Genomic DNA, 19,073 nt, shown 5'->3' on the forward strand with positions numbered 1-19,073 from the left:
GACTTCAACCTAAAATTCTGCAAATCAGACTGTGTGTGGAGGACACAAAGCCATAAAGGATCAAAGAACATCTTTGTCATATGTCAGGATCTGACCGCTGTGCATTCACATGGGCTTGTACACCATGACTGGGAGATCATGGTGCACCAAAAGCTATAATAAATCAAATATTTTTATAGAGATTACTGCAACATGTGAGTGAGAGACTTACCTAATTTACTCCAAAAAATCCATTCACATTAGAAAACTGAAGCGGCAAAAAACCCTTGGACTGCATTTGCCCATGTTGCTTTGGCTACTTTTTTGGCTACTTTGGTTTAAGACAAAAGGCTGCACTTGATCTGGCAGCCTGATTCTGAGAAATGCAGAACTCTCTGCATTCAACTGCTTATGCAAAAATTGACTACTGTTTTGGGGTAGGTTGAAATGGATTACAATTCGATGCAAATAGGGAATGGTTGCCATCTATCACTGTAGGAGAGTTAATAATAAAGTATTTGTTCATTCTAGGCAATACTGTTACTGGGAAGATGAAAAAGTACTTTGTTATCTACTTTTTGCCTTCGTTTAACCGGTACCACCAGAACTCCTCTGAAACGGGTAGCATGACAGGATGGGCGTGGTCCATTCACTGATGTGGAAAAGGGACTCTTTCAGGATCAGTCTTCAGTGATTAACAACTTTCTGATAAAATACACTGCCCTGAAAGACACAGTAGTGATAGGCTGGTGATAAACACCCTCCAGAGACCAGGCAGAGAGTGTGGCAGTGACCATGCAAGTCTCTCCCCTCTCTGCCATCAGTGGTCTTCACCCTGGAGGTAACCTGCGGGGGTGCAGCTGTGGGGATGCATCCCCGGAGCTTTCACAATCCTTGGGAAGGCTGTCGGACATCACCGGTTGTAGTAATGTATTTTTGTGATGGAGAGTTTTTCTGTGGGTAGGTGATGCCTGGACATAACTGAACAGCTGTAGCTTGATAATGACTTTCAGTCCTAGCAATGACCAAACCTGGTGACCCAGCATTGAGACTCTATTCTATTAGCAGTCCTCTGAGCCTCTCTGTTCCCCCCATGTACTTGCAACATATTTAACATGTTACAGCTGTGCTCACTACTATACAATAGTTAAGAGGGCTGCCAGCATTTCCAGTATGAACTCATATTTTAAGGATAATAACTCAGCTGTAAAAATGTGCTCCAGGCTGAAACTTTATAGGGAAGATCTCAGCCCAGAGTGACTTTATCGGGACAAAAAAAAAAAAAGGAAATATATCAATTTAGTCATTCTTAATCAGTACAGATATATTTAAAAGAAAATAAGTAATCCTTGCTGGATCTGTTACTTACTTTTTCTTCTTTTTAGCTTAATAGTAGCCAAAATCTATACCTTTTTGAACAGTTCACATCTACTTTTTAGACTAGCCAGACCACTTGCACAATCAAGTTTTACTCACAAGCATCAGTTTTAAAGTGCTTTTCCTCAATATTTTAATCTTCTTTTAACAGACAATAAAGTGTGGAGCAAAGTAGACTTCAGCTAGACATTTTCTGTTATTTGCTACAAATTTGCTCAGCATGAATCAGGAGGTAAAATGTTTCCTTTTCTTGATTAATTTGGACTGGAGTGTGTGATCAAGACCACCTGTTCTCTTCAAGCCTACAATGGTGATGACTCAGGCTGTACTCCCAGTTTGAATTCGTGTGGATTTGGGAAAGTTCAGATGTAGATCCAGACCCATCTCAGATCCCTGATAAGAGACCAGCACCTGAGTCCTATATATATCACACAGTTCATAAAGCACTTAGAGGTCTTTGGTAGAAGGGAGACTTACAAATGTCAAACATTTATTGTAATACAGCGGCAGGTTTCACTGGAAGTACCTTAAAGTAAACGAGACCTTAAAATACCACATTTCTAGTTATAAAATGTGTTCACCCTCTACAGACTTCTACTTTCTGACTATTGACACAAAACTGAAGGCTTTAATTTTATTTCATTTACATAATTTGTATTTTCACTGATTTAAATATGGTTAGCTTTGAAGTACATGGTCTGTGTGCTTGCTGCCATCAGCTTTGCTGGCTTCTTGTGGTCTCGTGCATCAGGGACAGAATTTTTAGATAAGGACATTTTTGCAGCCACAGTTTCTCCAGATTAGGCCTATATTATCAGTTGTTCAAAACAATGGAAAACTGCACAGGTGTCACTGAGGGCATCACCTGAGGATGGTGGAGTTGTTCAGGTACAGCAAAAGCCACATGTTGGTGGCAGTTGGCTTGTACAGAGTCAAGTCCAAGCAGCAATTGGTCTGGTTAGAGTCAGAAAAACCACAGTTAAAATATGTAAAGGCACAAGTGAGGCATAGGGTCACATTACTTTTAATAATGAAATGTAAGAAGGGATCATTGAAAATCTGTGCCTTAGTCTTGGTTTTGAGGTCTGTCACAAAGCTGGCACTGCCAGGTAGCCAGCTTTAACCAGTCAAAAGACAACTCTCAATACAGAACAGAGTTCATTTCACCCATAGCCTTGACTGAGGGGGTTACAAATCCAGAAAATAAAATGCAATTTGGGATCTGGGGCAGGGCATTTAGACTATGAAAACTTGTGGTTTTAAATGAGAGGAAAGGCAGGGCTAGAATAGTTTTCTTTCTGTTACTGTGTGAGAAAGGGCTTTGTTTAACATTACAGATTATAAATCTAACAGAACAGGACAGAGACAGATTTCTGTATTTGTCCTCACTAATAAGGAGACATTGCTAGATTCCAAGATCAGAATGAACTACTATCATTTAGAACCAAATGATACATAACATGAATTGTTGCTTGGTACAGGATTTCTCCCGTCTATCAACTTGAAGTCTAAATTCTGTTATTGAACAGAAGCATATCTTTAGAAAAACATCCTTACCCACTCAGGGTTTCATTTCTAGCATCTTTTGCTATCTGTCCTTCTGAATAGGTAGGATAAGAAGGATTCCTGAGAGGATTATGTGGCTGTTACTGCTGTTCATCAGCCTTCCAGAACTTTTAAATTTGGAAAATGGCATGGGGAGGGACAGGACATAGTTTTCTCGCCCTCCATACATTCAATCTTCCTTTGTGCAGTAGCTGCACGAAAAGAAGTTTAGACTTAGGCAGCAGATGACAGTGCTCCACAGTATGCTGTCGTGGAGGATGGATGCTAGGTTTGTGTCTGAATTCAAGAGTGTTGCAGCAACATCAGCCTCAGCATTTCAAGGTGGTTCTCTCCCTGTCTGTGAGGGCGCAGCTCAGATTTGGGCCTAGCCTAGGATTTGATGCCCAAGAGTTGCCTTTGGCTCAATATTGCGAGGGTCACCATGCATTCCACGAGCAACTGTGTGAAGCATTCTAACTTGTATTGGCCATCACTAATCAATTCTGGCTTGCAGGAACCTGTCTGATCTTGGAATTGTAGGGAGACATCCTGATATCTACCCATCCCTTGACCACTCTTCCCATAGTCCTCCCAAGCATTAGGGATCTTACAGAGGAGCACTGCTGTCTGCCACCCTGTCACCTCAGTGTGTCACCTTGGTGCTTCATTCAGTGATACCACCTCACTTTTTGGAAAGCTGAAGATATTTGGGATATTTCCATCTAAACCTGGTTGTGGTTAGGTCCTTCTAGTGTTGTGGAGTTAACACCATGCAGAGCCATACCATTTTACTCTGGCTGCAGTTGTATAGGATGTCATTTTGTCATCTTACCACTGGTAGATACATAGGGTTATGTTACCTGCCTGCTTTTCTGGGGTTTTGTTCTCTTGTTGGTAGCCAGTTCCTCAGCATTTCTGACGTCTCCCAGTGTCCGTGTTTGTCCTTCTAATGATTGAATCTTTTCTTCCAGCATAGCTGCTAGATTGCAGCTCACACAGCGTGAGTTCCCTCCTGGTTTCGGGCAGGAAATTAAACAGAGCACATCTGTTACAGATCACAGCTGCTGTCCTGTCACTGGCCGTTGTAGTGTCAAGGCTAGAAATGCACGTAGAAGAAATGTCACAGACATTTCCTCCACAAACCCAGTTAGCCACTCTCTGTGCTTGGCAAATGACCTATGTACTAAATCTCACCAGAAAAGCAGAGATCAACAGCACAGTGTCTCAGACATTCGGTCTGATCAAATGTGTGTTGTCATGACTTCATGGAGACACACAGACAGGCAGGGCTGCCTCACCTTGCCCAGAAGGCCTGAGACCCAGGGAGAGTCAAGGTCCAACCACATTCAACACACAATACGTGCTCTCATGACACCAACCTGCTCTGCTCCTCTACATCCAAGCACAACCTCTGGAGACAAATCTTGTTATTAGCCATTTTTCTTGTATTTTGAGCATATTTCCCTGGGTAAAGTAAAATAAGTGTTTTCAGCCAATAACAGAAGCTCTTACTCATTGTTTATTAAATGTCCCTCGTAAATAAGAAGTTTAAAAAGCTGTCACTGTTGCTTTTACTTACTTTTGTCATAATAAATCCTGAACTGAGAGTTTCAGACATGAAAAAAAAAATCCACACGTTCAAAAACAGTGTGGCCTGAGTGGGTGTAATAGTAATGTAGTCATTTTGTCTTCCCATATGCAGTTATAAGTATGTATACATGTGTGTATATATATATATATATGTAAGATCAGACTATTGAGGATGCAAATATGGCATCCTTTTTGAAAGTCGTATTTGCACACAGCAAAGCAGGGAAGTGAAAATTTAGACTAAACACTGGTGCTGACTCATATTTTATTTGTGCTGTTTAGTAATTTCCATTTTGCACCTTGTTAGAACTAGGATGTGCCATCAAGTCAATTTTCATGCTTGGTTATAGGCATGAAGGGATGAAACACAGCAGAACTGTTGGGAGAGGAAATGTTATTTGGATTTAGCTTTAATAGATGAAACTTGATTCTGATGCTAAGAAAAACTAGTCCACAAGAGAGAGAGTCATGATTCCTATTTATGAGGATGGCACATCAGCCAATGGGAGACAGTGGATGAAAGAATTAGTCCACATCAGAAAATATGTATAAAAACATAAATGGAATGGAATTGCCAAGCACAACACTTTAGTGTGCATCACATACTAATTGGGTATAGATCAGGAGTTCTGTGCAGGAAATGAAGATTTCTTTTCACTAGAAGTGTCGAGGTTTTGAAATCTATTCTTATTTTGACATGGAATGAGAAGACTTTTGGATATTTTTTGTGAAATCTGCTAGTGGGAAGGGCAGGAAAAAAATTGTTCTGTATATTCCAGTGGTTATGTCCTGGACAAATCACAACCTCTATGTTTCCTCTTTGTCTTCTGGGGATGCTAAGCCTTATGTGAGAGTTGTGAGGATGCTTTTGTTAGCAATGGCTGTACTTGACAGAGCAAAAGCACTATTACATGGATTGGATATATAAAGGCAGCATACAGCCAAGTGCACTTATAAACTGAAGAGTAGAAAGAAAGCAAAAGAAATGGGATTTGTTGTTCCCCTATAGAATATGTCAGAAGAGGGAGAAGGAGCTGTATATGGCCTCTCTCTGCCTGCTCCAGCACTTGCTGGAACCAAAGCCCCACTGTGACAGGTCATTTCCTAACTGCTGTGGGCTCCTTGTTAGCAGGCCCCAGCAAAACTAATCCCATTTTATTCAGGTACACAATACCAGTAATTTTATTTTATTCCTGGGGCAAGTTGGAGAAGGGTGTGAATACTGCTGTTTCTCTCACAGTCTAGAGAGAGTATATGGGCTTGTGGTCCAGCCTGCATGTACAGACAGTAGGGGCAAAGTTATAACACGGGACTCTCAAACTCTGCTTCAGAGTCCCTGTAGCAATCCAGGTATATTTTCCCTTGATAAATATTGTCCTTTTGTTCAATGGCCTTTCTCCTGAGATCTTATTTTGGGTGAAAGGATTTAAGTTGCCATTCAAAAGTCATTTTAGTCACCAAGTGACACAGGCAACTTTTTGTTTGCAAGAAAAATGCTATCTCTTTCTTTTTTTAAGTCCTTTCAGATTAACAGACAGCAGTATGCTATGAAATTTACTGTTTTTTCAACTCTGGTAGGAGCATAAGCTACTGACATAATATCACAGTGGTACTCTCTGATGTAATACATTTATTAACCGGTACCAATATAGTTGCAAGTATTATTTTATTTCTGCATGCAGTTACTGTTATAAAACTTTTTCTATTGCATCAACTGTTTTCTTTCTCTCTTGATGTTCCCATTCCTATATACTCTTAATCTACATTTGTATCTGTGTATTATCAAAAGCTAAATTTCAAACTAGGAGACAGGACATATAATTAAAGGCAAGAAGGACAGTGGGAAAGAAACTATCAAAAACCTTGGCTGTTATTGTAGGAAAGGTGGTGCATACACAAGGGTTACCTTTGTTCTTTATTTACCACACTATATTTCGTTTCTTAATCCTTTAAGACCAGTTTCTTCTCGGTAGTAACTTTCTTGGATCTATGACACATATTTCCAGCTGAGGAAAGAAGTTCACAAACATACATGACAAAAAAATGAGAAAACAAATGTGTCCATTGCTCCAAGGAGATTCAACTAAGGTATGAAGGTGATGTCAGATAAGAATTTGAATTCATTGCTAGGATTAGAAATATTACAATATGAACTTGTGGTTTAGTACTTGCCACAGAAACAGGACTCAGATTTGATGAAGGTGATGAAGGTCTGTATCAAGGTTTGCCCATTCCAAAGTTAAAGCTGCTTTAGTTTGGTGCAGGGGCTTTCTGCTCAGTTTACCCAATTTTTAGCAAGCTTTTAAATTCAACAATATCATGAAATGAAACCAGATCCAAAGATTTGCAGAATATACATTATCAGCTGATGTTTGCTGATCTTCTTCACTAGACTCAATTAATCTCCGATCAGATAGTAAATGCCAAGGCAATCGGTAACTTCACTGAGAAAAGAAAAAGAGGTTTTCTTTGATTTTGAAATATCATTGGGTTTTTATGGAATATCAAGAAGTGTATTCCCAGCAGAGTTGATGACAGAGGACAGAGAGGATTTCAGAGCTAACTTTAATCTTCCTCCTATAGTCATGAAAGTTTGGCCACTTAACAGCCAGTTCAGAGTACTTCACCAGGCTCACTGCTTTGACAAGGGGACCCTATTTTTTCTGCTGCCTGTAAGAGGCAGCCCAAGGAGATGAGACAAGTCAATCTAGACAGAACAGTAAATCAATAGAAGTACGGTTGTCATTTATTCAGTATGCAGAGAGAGTACAGTTATCTGCAAAAAAGTATGCATGTTGGGTTTTTTCATATTAATTCGTGATAGACAAGTCTGTCTGATAAGTATAAGGAAACTCATCCTTTCACTCATTTTAATAAAACCTCAAGAAACAACATGTTCTCGATAACATAAAGACATTCACTCGGTAGTATGGTAATAACTTTCCGGATGGAATGACCTGCTGCTTATATGACTGCACAATGTGTTTGTAAACAAATCTGAAAAGTTTGTTGCTGTAATGTTTATTGGTTTTACATTGGCCAGTATTTACGTAATAGAATTTGTAAATATGTTTAACTTGCTAAAACTTCCTAAATAAAGAAAAAAGTAAACTGTAAAATAAGAAGATGCGCTTACTGTAAGCTTTAAAAACTATTTATTCAGCTGGTATTTGTGCCTTAAGTCCAATACCAGTATTAGAGCACTGGAATAAAGCAGAAGCCTTTAATACAGTTCCTCTCACTGGCCCCCAAGTGCATCTCTCAACTAATGAACTCTTTGTTCCTAAAGCCCCCTAATACACTTTTTATTTCTGATGCCACTTTCCCACCCTTCAAGGCATGTAAGGTGGCTTGTGACGTTGCACCAACATAAGCTTTATTTCTGCTGATGCCTTTTGGTATTGGGAAGTACTTAAATATAGTTTACTTAATATAATAAACAACCTGTATTTATAGTGTCCTTCCTGTGATTTCAATTTGTTGCCATACAGGGAGCGTACAGTGTGTGTAGTTGATAAAGTTAGGCTTCTTTCTTTGCAAGTGATAGACTAGAATATATCCTGAAATAGATATTCACTTTCTTATATGAAAGGTATGTCCATAGAGCTCAGAGCATTTTAAAACTTCAAGGTCTTTCAAATGAAGTGAAGAGGAATTAAAGTCTGTATGTCAATAAATTTATCTTGAGTTTGTCACAGTGTTGCAAAAATCGTGCACTTTCTTCTGTATCATTCATTCCATACCATCTGCCCCGTTAATCTTGATTTCTTTTAAAGCCACTATAGCATCAACAGAATTGTATGACAAGTCATATGCCAAGAATATCTTGCCAAATTTAAAAGTCATTATAGTAACCAGTTTATTGCAGGAATTATAAAAAAATTAATCATACTGAGGCAACAGGGCAGACCTAAATAATTGGCAGGCTGACTACTTGTTTTGGCAAAGCCAGTGGCAAAAACCTTGTCATAATTTCTTCCACAGGTTTTTTCAACTAGGCTGGGCCTCCAGTAGTATTATGCCATGCTAAGATGTCTCTCTATACAGTTTACAAACACAGTAAAATCAGACATCCAAACAGATAAAGATGAAAAATATGTTTGCTGTAGCCTTTGCTAGTCACCAAGTGGATGATTATCAGCAAATACCTATTATAGGCTGAAAAGAATCAAATTACTTTTAATACAATGGCAACATCTGATGCAAGACATTGTTGTCTTCTACAGCTAAATAAGTTGAATATGAATGGATTTGACAGCATGTATTATGAAACGCATTATGGTCTGGAGACTGGGTGTCGCCCTAACAACCAGACGATATTTCCTTAATTAAGTATAATTTTTTCCCTACGTGATCACAAGAGGATTCTGCAAACTCTAGTGAATTAATGGTCTGGCAAATGCATGTAATTCTCTGCTCTAGGTAACTGTCAGCTTCAAACATGTTAAGCATCTTAGGAAAGCTGCAGATACTTGATTTGTTTTCCCAACTTCTTTTCCTAACATATTAAACGATACATGTTTAGGGACTAGAATATATGTATTTTGTATTTAATAATAATATGTTTACTGTCTCTGAGCAATTTTTTTTGGCCTTGATATATTTTCTCTCCAGTCCATATTTTTTTTAATACTTTATTTGCAAAACCCGTCTTGCTTACTTGTTTACTGAAAGACGTTTGCTATCAGATTTTTTCCAGTGTGTGTCTGGCACTTGTGCTTGCTACACTAAATCATAAAACTTCCTTCACCACTGCCCCTTTTTCATCTCCAGGTTCCTGAATTTATACACAGGAATAGCTATCAGTCTGTCACATCTGTAATCACAGCCAGTTCCTCCAACCATAGCTTTGCAATAAACATCTTTACAAAGAAAGCTTGGTATTTTAAGGCTTTGGGACATCCTAAATTAATTGCAGCAGCACTACTGGGAGTTCAGGACTGCATGAAGCTGTGGTGTGGGTGTGACTTTCTACTTACCCCATCACAAGTGGGAGCTCACCTTGTCTGTCATGAAAAGCCCTGAGGCAGTTCTCCATCTCTAAGCCAAAGGAGAAAACTGCTCATAGAGGGAACTGAGAACTATTTATCAGTTGACAAATTTGGTTTGAGCATTCATGGTTTGGGACAGTGAAAACGCCATTTTGTGGTGTGGATCATTCTGAGCATAGAGCTTGTCATTTCTTACGATAGCCAAAAAGTGCATATGGATATCCAAACCCCAAGACCTCATCTGGCTGCATAGTATCCCATGCCACTGATTTTGCACATACAGCAAGGATATCATTTTCCTTGGGCGTACTCTTCAGACTTGCACTGAATCTACTATGCAGGGACTGCTGAACAGGTGGAATGAGTATATGCCCTGCAAATTTGTTTCAGACTCTTTCAGCAAAATGGTAGATTTTTTTCAGCAAAAAGAAAGGAGCAACATGAAAGAGAAGAATGTCATGTAAGGAAGAAAGAAGTGCTTTTTGAATAAAATGCTAACTAAAATTTTAAACAAATTTTTCTGATGAAATTTTGTGACAATCTTGATTTTTAAGGACCCATGCAAACAAGGAGAAGGTTAGCACTGTGGTAGTTCATTAGAAAGAGTTAATCAGTGGGTTAATCTGTGTAAACAAGTGCCAAGAAAGCCGCAAAAGTGTTAGCAAGTGTTGCAGACTTGATATTTGCACACTGATCAGCTTGTTTTATAAGCATTTATTTGGAATCATGACAGATATTCTATGTAGGCTAGTTTCTGTAATTTGCCAGATTTCTCTGGGGACTCTCAAGGGACTCTTGTAAGTGCAAGAAATGTCAGCTACTATGTGACATAAAGCAAGCATATATGTATTTCATATGTTGAGGGTATTACTAAAAGGACTGACCAAGCTGAGCCTACCCTCTGTTTACCATTGCCTGCAAGTAATGAGTTCGCAGAGACTGCAGAATCTACACTTCTCAGATAGGATGCGAACAGACAAAATCTTGCTGGAAGGAGAGAAAAAATTCAATTGGTACTTCCCCAGCATTTTTTATTTTGTTTATTTTTTAGTTGTGACTGACAATTTGAAATCTTTTGCTTCTAGTCAGATCCTTGGCACTGCACTCACATAGCACTACATAAATGTGAGACAGACACAAGGATAGGTGTGCTGTGGTTTTTGGAACTTTTTTTTTTTTTAATTCCTGTTTATAGGTGGATTTTGTAGGTAATCTTGAGGGAAAAAAATGTCAGTCAGTTTTCCTTTTTTTTAAACAAATACATTCATCCACTTTTTCCATGCTTTGTAGCAGATGTAATGTTGTGGTTGTTCAAATTTATAATTTGTGGACACAAACATAGATATGCACAAAGTAGAGCTATTATTTCATATGAAGAAATAGGTGGAAATGCCTCCTTATTTCACTATCTTCAAGAAAAAAGAGCAGACCACTCTGTTTCTGACTGATTTTCTGTAACCTACACAGGAAATAGCATCTTACACCATAGAACTGAAGAGAATCAACACTTCACTAGGGCATGAGGTTACCAACATGAGACCTTGGGGAGTGGGAGAGCAAAAAGCAAGGAATAGGAATGGCAAAGAAGCATGTCTTTTGTTTCATTTTTGTTCAAAGTCTTGTTCTTGCTTTAGTTCATATGCTGTTTGTTATTAATGTCTTTTTTTTTTCATGCAGAGAAGAAAAATGCTTTTAAATGCTGTGTATGTGTCTTAAGTGGGTGTCACTAGCAAACTCACTGTCAATAGCTAGTCTTACTTAATCAGCTATAAAATGTCATGAGTAAGGGTTCTTAATTGAGACTGGAAAAATCCAAGATAATTACCATAATAGGCTGAAGATCTCAGAGACTGGAGGTTTTAGAAGTCAGGGAAAATTGGGGACATATGTGTTCTGTCTGTAAGATTGTTCTATATAGGATATGGAAAACCAGAAATGACAGGCATTTTGCAGTGTACAGTAGCATTCATCATAGAAAGAACATATGCATTTGTTTGTCAGAAGCAATGAAGTAAAAAATGGTGCTTAATTGGAACTGACATAAAATGGCCTCATTAGTATTACAAATAATATATGTGTGTAGCTTGGTTGTCAATAGGAACGAAACATATTTCCTCTGACAGATATATTAGTCTCTTTTAAGATTTATGTCAAGTTTTCAGCCAGGTTCACTCATTTAGAGAATGCTGCTTTTTATAAAAAAGTGAAATGTTGAAGTGTAAATGGTGTGTGTTTGTAGGGTGCTGTGATAACACCAACAATGGACCACACTATGTCAATGCAGCCAGCAAGCATGATGGGCCCTCTGACCCAACAGATGAACCACCTTTCCTTGGGCACAACAGGAACGGTAAGATCATAGATTATACTATTTACTTTCTATATTGCTAACTGAATTTCTCAAGGTAATTTACTACTCTTGTGTTCTCCATTTTTGCAGTTCAATATTGCCATGGTTTACTTTATTTTTTCTCCATGCCCCGAGATTTCTGGCCCTGTCCAGGCAAACATATCAAACTGCCTTTTATCATGACCCAAATTTAATGTACTACACAAACAACATTCTATCACTATGTCACATAAACATATATCTACAGATATGTTTCTTAAACCCTTCAGACAGCATTAGGAATTATAGAACAGAAATTACAAAGTAGTATGAGTAGGGGAACAGTAGGTCGACAAAACCTGCTCTGTACTTAGCAGGAGTTATCTGTACTAATTCTCGTGTAAATATGAAAGTACTCCTCTATTAATTTGGTTTTTCATCAGAAATTGTTTGCTTGTCAATCTAGAAGGTTTTATATCACTGGGAAATGGGAGTTCTGGCTTCGTGGTAGGATCTACTACTCACTTCTAAACCATAGCAGCCAGCCATACATAGTTTGCTCCAGGCTCAGAAATGTGATTTTGAGTCAAAGTCAGCTGTGTTTCCAGTATATAATATTTAAACATGCATATTTCAACAATTATTTTCTCTTCAGGCTGTGTAAGTCAGACTCAGTTAAATAGCCCAGAGTCAGAAAAAGGCAAAAAATACTCGTAATAAAAATTATTAAAACTCTCTGAAAAGTTCCTAAAATACAACAGCCTACACACAATATATGGTGATTTGATATGTGAATGTCTACATGCTGCATGTAAATGTATATTTTTATGAAAATGCAGGCATAAACATTACACTTTTATGTCTTTAGCATGCATGCCCTTTATGTAATTATTACATGAAATATCTATTATGCACATTCTTTTTCTATTTCACCACTGTACTACTTGATAGTAATTGATTGGAACAGTTTTCCAACTTCGGTTTGGTTTTTTTTAATTGAATAAGGTACTGAAAAAAGTTATTTAACCCACTGTACTGGGTCTTCTCTTTCTCGATCCTCTTCTCTTCCTCTCCTTTTTTTTCTTATCTGTTGAATTTAATTCTAACTCCAGTATCTTTTCCCCCTTCTTTAAAAAAACTCTGTTAAGATCTGAGATTTCTGCATTTATTTCAGATGAAACTTAAATATGATGGTTTACTGTTTATTCCTGTTATTTTAAATGATTCATTCAACAATCAAAAGAAGTAGGAATAATATCTCAAAGTTAATATCGGCATTTTTCCCCTCTGAAGATGTGAAATTGAAGGAAATATGAGGGCCAGTGAGAATTTCTGTGTATGTAACTACTGTGATTCAAAAGTGTGTTTAAAAATTAAGACAAAGAAATGGAAAATGAATTCTGGTTGTGCTGGTGGGTAGCTCCTATGAATTTTTCCTTCTGTCATATTCATTTCCATGACTCTTACAGACATGGTCTTCTGCACTCATTTTCTTGTATTCCTAATGCAAACTAGAAAATTCCCATCTAATGTTCTCTTCTGGACTTGAGACCATTATTACACCACTCATGGTAACAAATCCATAGTAACAAACTCATTTGGGGAGGCAGGGGAAGGGCTCTGAAAGGCAATTGGTGATCTAGTGGGTGATAATAAGATCCTGAATTTATTTTACTGCAACTGAAAGAAAATCTTTCCTTCCTTTTCCTAGCTCTTTACACAGTCTTATCTTTCAAGGTCACAGCATTCCCTGATAACTTCTTGAAATACATTCAGAGGTATACCATATAAGTTTATGCTTACTATCTTTAAAGCTCCAAACTCATTTACAGAAAACTTAAAAAGCAAGAAAGAGTAAATGATTGATGGGTGTTAGAATATCCATAGGCTTTTCATAAATCTCAAATGACACCCTATATTATCACATACAGGATCTCTCTTTGGTAAAAACACTGTCAGCACCATATTTAGTTCAAGTCCTCATGCAAGCAGGATAATCATGGAGGTCACCAGGAATTCCTCCTGTTAGGAATTCAAGAGAGAATGTCAGGATTTGGGCTTCCAGTAGCAGTTTTGTTGGACGTATTCATCCTGACTTGAAATTGTTTCCTAAAGTGTTCTGTTACAGAAAAAAAATGTGGGAAAAATGGACAACCTATTTAGAGATATGATTTATTTAGTGATATTTTTACTTCGTTTATTCTGAAGTCTGAATTTCAGTCCAGAGAGGAGCACTGAGAGCATAAAGCCATGACAAATTGAGCCAGGTCCAAACCATGCTACTGTGAGTACCTCAGCAGGACTAAGTTTTATGGGAGGTATAATATATAAGCTATAGATTTCTGTTATGAATATATTTTTTAATTTTATCTTTAAAACTGTGCAACAGGGTGCCATAAACAGCCACCAGCTATCTTTCAAGAAACCAGCCAGATTTTTTTTAAGCAAACAAGCCAAAAAGTCACAAACAATTCTGCTCAGTGTTGGCTGTAACTCTCTCCCAATTTAATTTAAAAGCTTGCAATATGCAAAGCAGTTTTTATTGAAAGGCTTTCATACGTTCACTTCCTTAGACAAACCATTTTCCTAATTAACGTAAGATATTTTTCAGCCAAAACAGTCCTCTGTGGTCACTTAAGTGAGAGCTGACTTCAAACCCACTTCCAAACTTGCCCAATTCAGGATGAATGCTGGGTTTGTAAAACATTGCTTCAACAGAAAATCTATAATGAGTAAGCTAGAGAAATATCTTAAGGGCCTATGCATGCCTTGTGTCTTGTGGGAATTATTCTGCCTTTTGATGCTCTCTGCGATTAAAATACTCTGTCCAGGCTGGAGCTGTTCCAGAGGGGAGACCCTTCACAGAGGAGCACTCTTTAGCCATTCACTGAGGCAAGTTACCTGAGTAAGAGCAGCCTCTGCCAATTCCTGTCTTGACACCAAAAACTGGACTTGAGTTTTTATCTCTCAGCCCTGAAGCACACATTAAACCCCCATGGGAATTCAAGGGGCAGCTGCTTCCATCTCTGTCTGCATTTGATTATTTAGTCACCAGGCCAGGGGGTGCATTTCTGGCTAAATGCTGGCAGGGCTGCTCACTTCCAGCTGGGATCATCCAATTCAGCAGCCAAACCAGAGCAGTTTTCCTGCAGCCCCATTCACAACCAGCTGCCTTCCCCTTGTGCTATGGGAAGCCTTCAGTTACTGGCCCCAAAAAACACAAAGAATTTTGTTTAGGAAACCGTTTACCGTGAATGGGAACAAGAAGTTTTCTTTTTCTCCAGAACTCCCAAAGTATGTGTATTTAATTTTACTTTATTATCTTTTTTTCACATTTTCATTTCTTATCTATTATTGAATTGTCTGCATAAAATCAGACATCTCTGCTATACTAAGCACTCATCTGATCAGGAGGATGTACTAAGGCTATCAAGATGCCAGGCCAAGTGAAAAACTATAAATCCATCTTTACTGGTTTATAGTATCACCAGAAATCTCTCAATGGAATAACAGGCTTGTTATGCAGGTACATCAGTCTTATCTTTCACTTTGTTAGTTCTTTTTGTTGCCAGCAGAGCTTGATGATATCTCTAGAACCCTTCAATGGAACAACAAGCTTGTTATAAGTTTTTTATCTTTTATTTCCTTTGGATACTCCATGGTCACCGGTGGTTTAAAATGTCACCTAAAGGCCTCAGCAGAATAACTGCTTTGTTAGATAGGGTTGTTTTTTTCTTGTTTAATCTGCAATTCTATTTGCACATACTACAGCTACATGGAGCTGAAACATCATCGCGTTCCCCTGATGTTCAGATCCTTGTTCAGAAAGCACTCTCTGTTATTCTAATTGTATGTCGCAAGGTCTCTGGAGAGTTACAGAGCAAAGTTTCTTTGCAGTCTTGTGCCTTTCATGTTATCAGGTGTTAATCTTAAAGCTCCTTTATTTTATTTATTGACTGACTGTTTCAGTTACTGTTTGTGTGGAAAATATAAGACTGAACCCTTTGCAAATGAAATTAGCTTAGTTCAGGATGAAACTAAGATCATCCTTGTCCATTTACTCAGCCAAGATCCATGAAGCTGTCTGGGGTAGAAGATCCATTTAAAGAGAAATTATTCTGCTTGGAAAGGAGAAGAACAGCATAAGGTCTCTTGAGATTCATAAAAAACCAACTCTTCTTGCACCTTCCTTCCCAAACAGCCTCTTGAAAGGCAGCTCCAATTTGCCTGATACATTATTTGAGATAAAAAAGGGGCACTCAGTGCAACTGAAAAGCACCAGATTCCAAGCAGTCAACAAAGAACAAATAACTTTTTGATCAAGCATTTAATCAATTTGCAGAATTTGCTGCCACTAAATATTATTGAGACAAATAGGTTAGCAACCTTAAAAAAATAGATTCAGTGTTTCTGTAAGGAAATGTTTGCAGGTGTAACAGCAGGGTGGAAAAATTCTTAATTCGACAGTATAGGCCTAACAGCTGGTATGGTCAACAAGGAAAGATGTGGTCTTCTCCCTTTTTGGACCATCTTGAACCCCCTTAGACTCTTGAAAGAATTGGGTTGATCAGCCCTCACGTAGAGGAGGCTTGCTGTAATCAGCTGTGGCAGCAGGGGTTCCACAATCTATGTTTGGCCATAGCTGTGGTTAGATGGTGTTTTTGAATGAATGAAGTTTATAAAATCTCATTTTTGTAGTGTTGCCCCTTCTCTTCTGAACTCAGCTTTACTTTCCTACCATATGTTGGTAGTGACTTACTGTTTGCCTTTATATGCAAGTGTGCCTACCTTCAAAGCCACTGCCTGCCATAGGCAAGAGAAGGGAAATGTAAAAGGAGAACAAACACAGATAGAGAGAATTCCGTTTTCGGTTCAAGAAGCCCTTCATATGAGCCCAGCGAGACAGTAGTTTTTATTCTGTGTTAAATTTTACCTTCACACTACACTTCCACAAATGAACAAGTGCTTTTGTTGAGGACTCCTTGCCTCTCTCTGAGGTATCAGCTACTGACTCAAAACAACATTAGCCCACCTTCCCTTTCAGAGAAGGACTCAACTCCCCAGTTGTGGTGATAAAAAGTTAACACAAAACAACCCTGGTGGATCAGCAAAGCAAAATGTATCAGCCAGAAGAGCAATAACTAATATAACTTCATTTTCATTGTCATACAAATGTCATTCAGATAATTATTTTGCAGCTGACTTCACATACCACTGTGAAGTTCACATGTGAACTAGAATATTTAGAGGCTTGTTTCTCATATATTTTCTTAATACGACTGCTGCTGTTCTATTTTGTGGTTTTTAGAAGTGCTACCTGGTGGTACTTTGAAGGACAATGGGAATGTAGTTCAAAGCCACCTCTTCCAAAGCATATTTTTTAGATACTGATAGCCATGCACTGCATATAAAATGAACTTTTTTATTTTGCAATAGTGAATAGAAACAGAAAGCTATAAAACTTATAATATCTGGCATAGTTAGTGGTCTGCAGCACATCCTCACCCAAAAGGCTCACCTTTAATCATACTCCCATAAATTTTTGTTTATATGCCTGATAGCGATGAACCAAGATTGTGAACTCATTGTGCTAGCTACTTAGAGCTTTGAATATTAAGAGGAAAAAACCACGTGTTCACCCACGTTCATGTGAAATCTTGCTGATGCCACGAATAACAGACCAGGTTTTGGGGAGAGAAGGTTGGTTTGGTTTGTTTTGCTTTGTCTTTAGTGATTTGTATAAGATTTAGCTGAAAGAGGCTTTTATTTAACAGGCAGGGAAGTAGAAAAGAGGAACAAGTAATACATTAAAAAGAGCTGAAATAATTCTAGGTGTGAAACATCCCGCCACATCTTCAACTGAAACACTTAATAAAAGATGGAAAACAGAAGTGCTCTAAATGTCAGGTGGTCTGTCATCTGTATTTTCTTGATGAGTTTCTCTTTTGTAAATGTGTTTTCCATGTGGTAATCAAGAATGTAACTCTTTGCCTTATTAGAATAAAACTTGTTTTTATTGTCCTGCCTGTGTTTAAAGTAGACTCGGGTGATTCTGAGAGAAGTTATGAATATGGCTTTCCAGAGAAGTAATGAATCCAAATGATCAGTGGTGCAGACAAACTCTGAGGCCTCTGTAATGCAAGACAAGTATGAGGATCTTAGAGAGGTGAGGGTTTGTTTCTTTGACGAACTGTGATCCTGTGAAAAGCAAGAAGTGTCTCCCAGAGGTGGTGCTCCCACAGCACTTCTCTGCCAAGAGCTGGAAAACAGTCCTGTGGTCACATCTTCACACACTACAAGTGCATGTAAGCACAGCAAGAAGTCCTGAAATCCTTGAAGGGGCTGTACACTCAACAGAAAAGGACAACGTGATAAATTATATAGAAGAACAACTAGTTTCTGCTAAGCACTGTTGCAGTCCTTCACACAGAATCAGTTCTGTTTAAGGTGAAGCACTTGAATTGTATCAACTTCAATCACAGATGTCGTAAACTTAGCTGAAAGAAAAGAGGATGAAGGTGATAGACAACAGTAGCTTATAACACAAAGGAGGTATTGTGAAGGGCATCTGTGGAAAGGAGGAGGTGGTTTTAATTATGGTAACACTATAAATAAGGATCAGAAAGTAAAACAGGGAAAGCGTAACTTGAATATCTTGTAGAAATTGGTAATATATTAAGAGCTAGACTAGTGTTTGAAATGACTCATGGTCACTGTTTGGGTCATCTAGCACTCAGCTGGGCCAGACATGTTAAAATCCACAGGAGGGACTTCTAGATGTTGACACAAAATCAGAGGTATAGTCTAACAGCGTTTTTTCATTTCCAACCTCTTTGCAACATTTTCATTGCAAAGAAACATTGTTATTTCAGTTCAAAACAAGCAATAATTATTTAATTTTTATTTTCTATTCATTTAAGTACTGAGAATTCAGGAAATTATAAAAACTTTGAAAAATGTTTACTGAGCATGATGTACCAAGACTCAGAAAAGAACTGTACGTCAGAATAACATTTTATTTACAATTTCTGGAGTTTACACAAAGAGTAAGCATACGTTGCAAGTGACTACTAACAGTATTCACTAGGAAAAAAAACATTTAGGACTGAGAGTTAAGCATATCCCTCTAAAATTCAGTGCACAGTGCATTTCACAGTTCATTCACATGGCTTATCAGATGGTTGGCAAGCTGGTAGCCCAAAGGTTTAAACTTCCTCTAAGACAAATTGCCAGTGCTTTTGAGGTATCTTTCTTATTTTCAT

At 38.1% G+C, this 19,073-nt stretch overlaps 1 protein-coding gene across 3 annotated transcripts in view; it reads left to right on the forward strand.

The window, feature by feature from the left end:
- RBMS3 (RNA binding motif single stranded interacting protein 3) overlaps positions 1 to 19,073 on the forward strand; it is a 448,215-nt gene that overhangs the window by 400,989 nt on the left and 28,153 nt on the right. For all 3 annotated transcript variants that reach the window (XM_074900571.1, XM_074900573.1, XM_074900572.1), the window contains one exon: positions 11,722 to 11,832. In XM_074900571.1, coding sequence (XP_074756672.1) covers positions 11,722 to 11,832 — 111 coding nt within the window. The remainder of the gene's footprint in view (positions 1 to 11,721; positions 11,833 to 19,073) is intronic.

This window comes from Athene noctua, chromosome 2 (genome assembly GCF_965140245.1).
Source record: "Athene noctua chromosome 2, bAthNoc1.hap1.1, whole genome shotgun sequence".
Taxonomy (NCBI): Eukaryota; Metazoa; Chordata; class Aves; order Strigiformes; family Strigidae; genus Athene; species Athene noctua.